Source organism: Pungitius pungitius, chromosome 13, assembly GCF_949316345.1.
Source record: "Pungitius pungitius chromosome 13, fPunPun2.1, whole genome shotgun sequence".
NCBI classification, from domain to species: Eukaryota; Metazoa; Chordata; class Actinopteri; order Perciformes; family Gasterosteidae; genus Pungitius; species Pungitius pungitius.
Window position 1 is genome coordinate 15,688,159 of NC_084912.1, and position 11,121 is coordinate 15,699,279.

Below are 11,121 nucleotides of genomic sequence, written 5' to 3' on the forward strand. Positions count from 1 at the left end.
TCACCGGAGACACAGGCGCTCCGCAGCGGAGACTCAACGCCTGTAAGTTAGTTGGTGCCGAGAGACGCTGGCCGGGATCCGACATAACGTGTCGTCTAACCGGCGGCTTTTCAGCCTGAGGCAGCGCTGGAAGCAGCCGTCATCCAGACGCACTTCCTGGAGGAGTCTGTGAAATTCCAGCTGTGTGCGGCGGCGTCGGATGAAGTTACGAAGCGAAACGCAACACCGTTTGCGGTTCCGACATTTCACACGACAAATAAAGAGCGAAATAGTGGTTATTTATTCCACGGTGGATAACGGAAATCTACGGAGAATAAGTCACGCCCCCTTTCAGGAGCAAATGAAGCGGGACGCGAATTAACTACAACTACTGGGGCGAGTAAAGCGTGGCGAAGTCTCTTCGCTTTTGGTGTGAACGCAGAATAAGACCATGCTTGCCCTCCCTACGCTAGTGACTCACCACTAGGTACATGCATGCTGCTGTCGTAGACACTTTCCTTGGATTAGAATGTTGTAAATGAATCCTTTTGCCCTTTGACGACTGGCGCTCCTGGAAAGCCGTACAAAGTGAAGGGGTGAACTGGTCGCTAGGTGGCGCGCGTCTCTCACCGGGCCTCTTCCCTTTGATGGATGTTCATTTGAAGCTAGCCTAGTGTCTGTTGTGCACGAAATAACAAAGAAATTTGGATTGTTTTTCATTCTCTTTTTTTACTGAGAACCCAAGAATAGATAACCACTGTAAAGATGTAAAAACATGAAAAATCCCATTTCCTTATATCGTAAACAAAACATTACCATGTATAGGTTATGTTAATTAAGTTGGTGTTGACAATACATTTATCAGAAACATTGGTTCAAATACGTCCATCTACCAACAAGTAATCTTTATAGGCAGTAGGCCCCTCTGGGTAATGAATGGTTTAACTTTATAACTTATATGTAAATATGCAAAGTTCAATAAAACTTTTATGTAATGGGGGAAATATTGCTATAATGTGAACACATTATTTTTCCTATGGTTAATACAACTTAGTACAGATATGAACTAGAATCTACTCTTTGAGGAGTAGGTCTCAGATCAGCATATAAAAATAAGGTGTGACCATAAAAAGTAGCTGCCACATGTGAGAAGGAACACTGTTCCAGTCATTGTATATTTCTTAAACATACACAGCTTATGACAATGTAGGAACATGTTAAAGCGTTCTTTGGTCTAAAATAAAGTACGGTTCTCGATTCTAGCACTTGACCTCCATTAAGGGGTGGTGCTGAACTTTTATATTGCAACTTAAATAATGTGTTCAAGTAAACCCTCTGAAGATCATGTATGTGTCTGAAACTCATAGTACCCACTATTTAACAGGCAGACGGCTCACATAGTTACAACTGGAAGAAGAAGCAAGTGTAATACAAGTTAGGAATCAAAGCTAAGTCTAGTGTTGTATTATCAGCACGCTGCTGTATTTCTCAATGTGAAAGAAATGGAGATGAGCAAACAAATCGTAAAAAAATAAAATAAAATACTGCATTCTATTAAGTAGTATACGATATGACGTTTCAGACACAATGCTTTGGACCATACTCGGCACAGAATAAAAACTGGCCATGGTCAACAAAGTTGTCAAGCAATTTCGACTTTATGAAAAATAATAGTACGGTTGATGAGTCAAAAATACATACGAAACCTATACAATTCTCATTGAATGAGAAAGTGTGTCCAAACCTTTGACACACACACACACACTACTGCTGCTGCTTTGTAGACCAAGTACTTTACATTTAAAGGTGTGTGGTGCTTTGTGTCTTTTCAGGCGTACTGTCTTTCTGCACAATCGAAGTGCCCTCGTTGGCTAAAGCGCGCTGTAATGTTTCTCTGAGGCACGTCTCTCCATCGGCTGCCAGCGAGTCGGCGTCTTCCGGCTCACTGTCTTCTTCCCCCCCCTCCGCGCTGCAGTCGGACTCCTCGCTGTCACTGGCACAGGAGCTCGACGTCTCGTCTTCCGAGTCGGAGTAGACCTCCGCGCCGTGGAAGATATAGTGATACGGCGCTTGAAACAGGTACTGGCCTGCTGTGGGACACAGCACAAACAATTTACAGAGCCGAAATCAACATTTGGAGAAGATTAACAGAATTTAGATTGACATCTATTTTTCAGCTGCATAAAGGGAAAAAAACGGGGGGGGCTCCAATCAAAAACAAATAAATTTAGAATGTATAAAATAAAAATGTATACACACATACACTTGTTAACTATAAAGATTAGTATTCAAGAACTATAAAGATTGAGGTTTGCCCCAACACAGTCTTAGTCTAAAGCTTACTCTCAAGGCGTTTGCTGATTGGACTTCTGTTTATTCGACTCATCCAGCATCGTCTACGAAATTCGAGGTTGGAGCTTTGGCTCTTTACTTCAGCGACCTCTTTCGGTACATCTCCGGTTGGTAACTGTGACGGTTCAGCCGTCTCTTCACTGGGACACTGAGCATGTGGACAAGGCTCCGGAGGTGGCACATCATTACCAGCAGTGTCCGAGACATTCAGACTCTCTGCCTCCTCTGAAGGCATCGTTACAGAGTCTGTACTGTGCTGCCTTGGCTCCTCCTGAGATGCATCAATAGCAGCAGGAGAGGCCTCGCTTGGGGGCTGTTCCGGTAGCCGAGGGGGTTTCTCAGTGGTCTCCGTGAGTCTTACAGTATTGTAGCAGAGCTGCTCAAAGTCTCCACCCAGCCGGTGACAGAGTTCGTTTACTATGACATCACAGTCACCAAGGAGCTCCACGTCAAAGTTGAGGTGAGGCAGCTGCTCCCTATTGATCAGGATCTGAGGCACTTCATGTGGAATGGAGTCTGAATGGGAGAAAGAGGAAAGCTGCTATTGCGAGTTTGGGTTGAATGCAAGCACAATAGAAACCGAGTGAATATGACACAAATGATCCATCCGACCAACATACTTGGGATGAGGGCAACTGGTCGGACTTTGAGTGAAGAGCCGATGACAATCAAGAGGTCCACCTCATCTTTATCCTGTTTCATGGCTCTGTGGAACATTTCTGGAAGATTCTCTCCGAAGAAGACAATATCAGGTTTCATGATGGCCATGGGAATATCTGGACAGCGTGGACAGTGAGGGACAACCTACAGAAGGATTTAAAGTTATTAGCATTAGAACTCATAGGTTATAGGCAAGCATTACCACAACACCAGTACCAATACCGGTGTTTAATTATTGAGCTATATATGTCTCAATGTGTGGAAGTCTAAAACAACAAATAGTCCAATGGGCAGTTCCACCCTGACATGTGCTCGCATAGATCCGTGTATGCGCTCGCACCAACGGACAGAGAGCGCATGTCCACCTGAAACGAATACCCACCCACAAAGTTGTACACCTAGGGGGAAACACTGATCTATAAAGTCTATTGAGGGGCTGACACTGATTGATACTTTCAACGCAAGGATTTTAACTGCAGTTTGTGCAAACAATACTTATGACAGTCAAATCGAGTTGTAGTTATGGGAGTAATAAAGCACTATGCACACTACTGATGTGAATCCCCAAACTGTTTTTGATAGACCTAATTAAACCAATTAAAAGTTGAGTAAAATACAATAAACCCTTTTGACTGCTCATAACATGAATCATTTCTACCTTTCTACCAACAAAGAATGCAACACAATGCCTCAATTAATGATAGTTATAAGTTACATTGGCACCACTACTGGAATGGTACAGCTCCTGCTTTGGCTCTAGTTCAAATCTACAGATCTCTGGGTCTTTTAAGTCTACAGTTTGCTCATGCTCGGACTATGAAATAATGGATGTTGCAACTTGTGCATTTTCATTTTAGCAGGTTTGGCTCCAATAGTGTCCAGCAGTGCATGTGGAGATCTTATTCTGAAACGGTTTGCAATGAATACCTGGTTAAAGATGTCTTCCCTTATAGATTCACAACCCACTGTGTGTTTACAGACAAGACAGGAAGCGGTTGCAAACGACCCTGAAATGAAAATAATTTTAAAAAGACTTAATACCATGAACAAAAATATATTGGAGGGAAAAAAAGCTGCATCACTCACCATGACACTGGATTATCCGCTTAACTCCAGACACCTGTTCTAATGTATCAATGTTTTGTGTGTAATTGCGCAGCAGCTTGCCCTGCTTATCCAGCAAAGATATGAATTTGTGACAGGGTGAAGGCTGGAACTGGCCCGGGTAGATCTCCTGTAACAAAGAGGACGCATTGAACCATGGCTCACTATGAGCAGGAGTATCATCCCTGAACAGGCATACTCTGCACCCTTCATCTAGAAAAATTGAACTTCTTTCTAATCATCTCAAAATGTTTGAAATGTTCAACCTCATGACTCCAGATGAATGAATTAAATGAAGCACTTCATATGTGTCTGCAGTCGACGTTTCTGAAACCTCTTTGATAATTACAATCTTACCCAAATTTCTGCACAAAACAGTCACGACTTCTATAGTAGACCTTTTGCATGCATCACCTCAAGGGTAAACAATTTATAATATTAACATCATAATGTGAAATGCAAAAATGGAAAATGATGCGCAAGTGTTTATTTCTTCTTGTTTGTCTACACTGTGTGACCAAAACCATGCAAGATAACATAGGCGGGCAAATCCAAGTGTTTAAATGCTTCTGTATCTACGCATGGCGTCACATGAGCATGTTTAGTATTTCATACATCATTTCAACAAAGTATAGTATCCGGTTACATCATATATCTGGGTCTTGGAAGGAAATTAAATCAGTTATGTCTTTATACATTTTAATTCATTTTTGTGAAGTGCATTCAATAAACAAACCTTAGCAAACTTGAAAAAGGGTCTTGGGTCCCGTCTGAAGTATTCAATGTCAAACATAGCTTGAGGGTCTGGAAGATCTGGAAAATCTACAGCAAGCCGTGCATAAATTCCATCTCTGGAGCGGAAATCAGGTATTCCACATGAAACGGACACCTAAAAAATAATTATAAAAAAAAAAAATCACAAGCAAGATTACAAGTCGGTAGCACAAACACACAGACACTCAATATCATTTGTTTTGTGTATTTACTCAAACACATAGTAATACAAACAGTACCACTGTTGAATACATACCCCAGCACCAGTCAGCACAAGGATCCTTTTACTTTCATGGAGTAGCCTGACAACATCTTCTAAGGTGTTGATATCCTTCCGCTTCTTTCTTTTTGGAGGTTCTGAGATGTTGATGATAATCTGCCACAATGTCATGTCGTCTAAATCCGGCGGGAGTACAGTCTCGGGCAGCAGATCCCTCAGAATGGTCCTTGGGTCTGTGTCTCTGATATGTGGCTGGATGTAACTGTAGGAGCCTGGCAGAGAACACAGCGAATCAGGACAACATGTCTTCTACTAGGCTGAGCGACTGCATGGAATCAGAAGATGGTGAGGACTGTCCTCGTCATACTAGAGACATCAGGTCGAATCAAATCCCCGTAACGTGCTACCTATTTGCGGTTGAGGAGTCCAGTCGCTGGAGCTCGCATGCGAGGATCGGTCGTCGTCCTCGTTGATGTGGTCCGGCGTGCCGGCGGGTCTACTGGAGGACAGCTCGTCCTGTCCGGGGACATCTGAGCGCAGAGAAGCTTGGTTAAATGAATAAATATATCTAGGGGGGGGGGGGGGGGGGCGTAAGGCTCGCTCACAACGGATAAAACGTAACATAGCAACAACACCGTTACGGGACAGAAATGTCTAAAACATGCTAAAGTGTCTCTTTACGTTTAGTGCCGTGAAGGGACTCCAAACGAGTCGTGGACAGTTCTCACTTTCATTTACAGCGTGGGCTAACAACGAAAAAAGTTTCAGTCTTGAGAAGTTGCTAAAGTTAGCTTGCACGTCTCCTAAGTTGGACACACGCCTTCGCTGTGTTTCACGTTAACTCGGAATTAACGTTTCAAACTTGCCGGTTTGCCTGTTAACGTTAAAGCGTTTGCCACTGGGGTTCGCCTACAACTTAGAGCTTAATTAGACGTCCATCTCTTGACATACCAGCGCTGTCCTCCGTCGTTCCCGCTCCAGCGCTGTCCTCGCGTTTCATGACCGGTTGGAGCGGCTCGCAGCCCAGCGGTCCCAGTCCATTGTTGTCTCCGCCTGGCGCTGCCGGGGCCTGCTCAACCGCCTTCGCCGGCATTGCTTTCTTCTCCACTGTTTGCGTACAATTAATCGCCGCCTCCCGGCTCTCTTTGGCCGCGGAGAAACACGAGGAGGGGTCTTCGTGGGCGACTTTGAATCCGTTGTTCGTTATCGGAAAGATTTTCGACCGTTTTGCAGCAGGTCCTTCGATATCGGATCCGCCTGAAAAGGCCATTCCGAGACTAGCCTCTCCGTCCGCCATCTTCAACCCGCAGAGCCGCCGAGCAGATCCTTCCTCTCGGACAGCTGTCTCATTGCTCAGCGCACGTGACTTATTTTCCACCAGTAGACACGGGCGGAACGTCACATTTTACGTCAATGACGTAAAACCATAACAAAATATCGCTGCCTTCAGGCCCTGTCCGAATAAGTGCTATCAAATATAAGTACTAAAACGCCAACGTCCGACATAGCGGGAGTAGCGTATAAGCTACGTCGATAAATGTGTTTGTATGACATGAGCATGCTGCCTTTTTGATGATAAACTAAATGCCTCCTATAAACGTTTCCATTTAATTTGCCCACATACTTTACACCGCATGATATGGAGCCCAGGCATTACAGATATGATTAGGTCATTGGCGGTAACTATTTTGTTTCCTAATTTTGAGGGCAATAATAATGATAATATACAATAATTCCATGTCCACGTGAACCGTCTACACGTCAAGCTGAGCGAGGAGCTATCGCTTCGACACCTGAATGCATCACACGTCATACAGTTGCATTTTCGCCGCAACTCACTAGAGATCCTCGACCATTTTAACCATTTGTCACTTTGACATTAAATACTAAACGCTAACCGGTAAAACAATAAAAAATAATTGAAGCCGACACGAACGCCTTGAAGCCAACATATGTGAACCAGGACTGCATACATTCAAGCTGCAGATAAACAGACAATTCACACTTAATTACTACGTGTTATGGAGACTGTTCTGAACTGCAAACCAGAGGACTTGGAGGATTACTACTTGTTATTAGGATGTGATGAATTGTCGACGGTAAGTTATTGCTTGTGTGTTTAAAGATCAGCCTATTTGTTGGGAGGGAATAGGGATTGTTTGCATCAGGATACCTTCTGAATAATTCAGACATTAAAGATAACATAGAATGCTGGATGCAAGTAAAACATCAGCTGCTTCTAAACTTAAGTATGACTGAATTACGCATACAGACATTAGTCTGATCCTGAAGCGAGACCCGTTGCAGCTCCAGCAGTACAATATGTCGGAGGAACTAGTCGTGCGTCATAGAGTTTCTTTGTCGGGTGGGTTCCAGTATTATTCGTCTTATTAATTCATTTGTTCAACATGGGAACATTAAGGAAACATCATATTTACTTCTTATTATATAGGTTATGTTGATAATGTCCATAGCCAGTTCCTGTATAGCAGCACTAAGTGTTTGCGTCATTGATCGACATAGATCAATATGTTTTACAAAGAAAGCCCCAAAATATATATATACAATTTTCACTTAATGTTGTTTTACCACAGTGGGTTGCCCTCGAGAACCAAATAAGTGACTTATTACAGAATTAAAAATATCTAGATTAGCAAAAGCTCATTTTTGGTGTAACCATTTGCTTGCAGCATGAACAGATTCTCACTGAATACAAGATTCGAGCCTTGGCTTGTCATCCAGACAAACACCTCAACCATCCAACAGCAGGTAAATCAGTGAATCCTTGCTGTTACACCAGAGAGTCTCAGATGCATATCATTACTTATATGTTTAATGATAACTTATTCAACAAACACTTAATGCCTCTTTGGGGTGTCTTGACTTCAAAGCAAATTATGTTAATGTGGAGCTGCAACTGCATAGAAACCAGAATCCTTTCTCCTAATTTGGTAGGCATAATAAACCACCTTAGACGCTGATATTTTCTTTCTTTCTGGCAGTGGCAGATTTCCAAAAGCTGCAGGAAGCCAAAGAGGTTTTATGCAATGAAACCAAAAGAAAAAACTATGACCTTTGGAGAAGAAGTGGAGTAACTATGTCTTTTCATGACTGGCAAGCCTTGAATGACACCGTTAAAACTGTATGTAATGTTTTGACTTTGGTCCTTATTGAAATATATATACACAGACACAGACACACGAGCATGTGTGTGTGTATATATGTGTGTCCTCATTTAATCCCACGAGAAAGCGTGTCCAATGTTTTGACTGTTTGTGTGTATGTGAGTGTCCGAATACAAATTGTGTAAACTATTTAGAAAAGTGTGGTGATTTATATGGTCATTTGTTTTCAGTCAATGCACTGGGCTTTGAGAAATAAGAAGGAACCAATGTTGGAGGCTTCAAATGCAGAGAGTGTCCCTTCGCAAATGGAGGATCTTCATTCTGACCAAGAAACTCAGAGGATCTCTTCATATGATGCCATTCCTTATACAAGTAAGTGAATGATTGAATATTTTTAATGAAAGGGAAAGTCAATTTGATACTAAAGTGCAAACATACAACATATGCAAGAGACAATAAGTTTATTGAAATCCTGGTTATCTGTGGTGCTACTTTTTTTGGCAGTTATTAAACATACAACTGGTACCTCTTCCATTCACAGAGTTACGGTATTTTTACCCTGAGGTTATGGCCCATGATAAGCCACAATATTTTTGGATAGAGGGAGAACACATGCTGCTTATGGTTCCCTCTGCTGTGACATTTAAAGGCCATTGAATTCAATAAATAAATAACTAAATGAAAAGGGGAACTACCCCGATGTAAGGCTACGGTGCAAACAGACCATTTTAAAATGCTGCATTTCCATAGTAACTCTTTACCAGACCAGGGCACTACTTCAGCTTTCCTTCTATAACAATCCTTGACACAAGATAATCAACAACAAAATGCAATATAATTTGCATGCATCAAATGGGCAAAGTTGGTAAATCCCTTTTATAACCTCAGTGACAAGCAGGATAATGTTTTTCACCAGTATACTGTCGTTGTTCATTTCTTCTTCACAAAATAAAACAATTATCATCTCATTCATTAAGTAGTGCATGTATTCTTCTTACAATATTCAACCCAACTAAATGTCTTTTGTCCTCATTAGGTGATTACTGCCATCGTCGTTTCCGTTGGGCTGCTGACTCCCCATCTAGTCTTTTGCAGAAGTTTAGAAATTACGAAATATAAAACACTGGCTTTGGCTTTTGTAACTTGTTGTTTATTGTTAGTCATCGGGGCCCTGTTTATTGTTGTATACATTTTTGTGTATATTATCTGTTAATCATTAAATTTGTTGTTTTTGTGAGCCGAACAATAAATGTGTCTGTTGTATCGGATTCTTTGTCAGGCAAAAATCAATGTTAATTATGAGAATAATGTATTTTGTCAATCGCTAATTTGATTAATATGTTAACTAACACACACAATGCGGATAGATTATGGTTGATTATACTAAAGGTCCTTAAGGCTGTCATGTGTATTTTTGTGCTGCTGTCAAGTCCATAATCTTGGGAACATAAAATTGAAGCATCCCAATTCCACTGTCGTTGTGTATTATTCAGTCTAGTCAACAACATTGTTATGCAGGATCAAGTTTTAGGATACGTCGATCAAAATGCAAATCCAAATTTCTAATGGTCCTAAATGTTGATGATTACATGGGAACCTTAAATTTGGCAAAATTCTACACATCCTTATCAGCCATCGTCTTCGTCACCACTGCCGGGTGTGCCTGGAGGACGTCACCTTTGTAAAAGCCCAAATTCTCTCACAATCAACTCCTTCCTTGCCGGATGCGGTGGCGCTCACCTGTGATCCAAGTTACCGGAAGGGTGAGGTTTTTTATTCATCATTTCTATTGTCTAAAAATGTATAAATTATGAACAAGAGTTATCCAAACACAAGGACTTGGGAGAACAGCATGGAAGAAGACATATTTTTGGGGCAACACTCTCAGATGACTTCAAATAAAGCCACTGCCGATGATTGTGTCAAGTGCTCTTCGGGTTGTTTTAGTGGTTGCAGTCATATAAAACATGTCACATTTTGCTCATTCATGTGGGTCACTTTCTAATGCTCCTGTATTGTTCTGATTGATTCAGCTTTGGTTTCTAGACATTTCCAATCACATTGTAAATACTCTTCAACATTAATTGAGAAAATAAATAACAGCATCAGTATCTTGTGATTGTAAAACCAGTTCTGAGCTCGAGTAGATGAAGAAGAAGCATTAGGAAAATGTCTTCCTGTCTCCAGTAAAATGTTGTATAAATGTTAAGGACTGTATAATGTATTATAGAAACACTGAAACCGATTAGACTGAGACCTAAAGCAGATACATTCTTGTATCTGTATTTGCATGTGTGAAGAAAGCAGAATTTCTGTTTCACAGACCCAACTTAAAGCTTAATTACCTCATGAAATACGTATTATTCTGGAAGTGTTTACAATCCATCCTCGTCTTACTTCCCTGCCCTCTGATGGTTCCTCAACTGTGTGATATGTGGCAGTGCTTTAATCTGTACATGGACTCATTTAAATTCTATGTTCTACAGAGTAATCCACATGACTCTGTGCGCCTGCTTGTTGAAAGATGCAACGCTGTTTTAGGGCCATTTAAACCACGATGCATTTCACGACACCTGCAACCGATTCACTATTTCACAAGCTTCACATGAACATGAGGTTGAACCCAAGAAATCTCCAAAAACAAAAGTCTTCCATGAGATGTCTCAAGTGTTTTATTGAATTATTCCCCTTAGCAGTGAGGTAGAGAAATGTGCTGAGTGGACGGCTCTGAGCTCTTCTGTTCACATCCACCCTCAGGAGAACGAGGATTTCCAAAGGACACATCAGGAGTGCTGCCCTAAAAACAAGAGATAGGAGGGTTTTTCCTCTTTCGTTTGCTATGGAATCCAATAAAACATTTCCCTTTGTCGGCTCTCAGTAATATTCCATATCCATATTCAGTTACAC

At 41.6% G+C, this 11,121-nt stretch overlaps 2 protein-coding genes across 2 annotated transcripts; one reads left to right on the forward strand and one right to left on the reverse strand.

Moving 5' to 3' along the window:
- Positions 1-4: 4 nt before the first annotated feature.
- sirt1 (sirtuin 1) lies at positions 5-6,454 on the reverse strand. Its single transcript, XM_037465379.2, has 9 exons — positions 6,041-6,454; positions 5,497-5,619; positions 5,126-5,361; positions 4,832-4,984; positions 4,078-4,225; positions 3,919-3,998; positions 2,952-3,135; positions 2,323-2,847; positions 5-2,069 (listed from the first exon to the last, which is right to left on the reverse strand). The coding sequence occupies exons 1-9, from the start codon at positions 6,384-6,386 to the stop codon at positions 1,780-1,782; spliced, it is 2,085 nt and encodes a 694-aa protein (XP_037321276.2). The 5' UTR covers positions 6,387-6,454; the 3' UTR covers positions 5-1,779.
- A 329-nt stretch (positions 6,455-6,783) lies between these two features.
- On the forward strand, positions 6,784-9,681 carry dnajc12 (DnaJ (Hsp40) homolog, subfamily C, member 12). The gene is made up of 5 exons (XM_037465381.2): positions 6,784-7,188; positions 7,780-7,858; positions 8,092-8,231; positions 8,445-8,586; positions 9,251-9,681. Exons 1-5 carry the CDS (start codon positions 7,111-7,113, stop codon positions 9,331-9,333), a joined length of 522 nt encoding a protein of 173 aa, XP_037321278.1. The 5' UTR covers positions 6,784-7,110; the 3' UTR covers positions 9,334-9,681.
- Positions 9,682-11,121: the final 1,440 nt, after the last annotated feature.

Bases quoted from the DNA above. Each gene is read 5' to 3' on its own strand.
- sirt1 (XM_037465379.2), bottom strand. From the start codon at position 6,386: ATGGCGGACGGAGAGGCTAGTCTCGGAATGGCCTTTTCAGGCGGATCC. The intron at 4,985-5,125 runs GTATGTATTCAA...ATTATTTTTTAG, and splicing joins TTGTGCTGACTGGTGCTGGG to GTGTCCGTTTCATGTGGAAT. The intron at 4,226-4,831 runs GTTTGTTTATTG...TCTTTGTTACAG, and splicing joins CCTTTTTCAAGTTTGCTAAG to GAGATCTACCCGGGCCAGTT.
- dnajc12 (XM_037465381.2), top strand. From the start codon at position 7,111: ATGGAGACTGTTCTGAACTGCAAACCAGAGGACTTGGAGGATTACTAC. The intron at 7,189-7,779 runs GTAAGTTATTGC...ATTTGCTTGCAG, and splicing joins GATGTGATGAATTGTCGACG to CATGAACAGATTCTCACTGA. The intron at 8,232-8,444 runs GTATGTAATGTT...ATTTGTTTTCAG, and splicing joins TGAATGACACCGTTAAAACT to TCAATGCACTGGGCTTTGAG.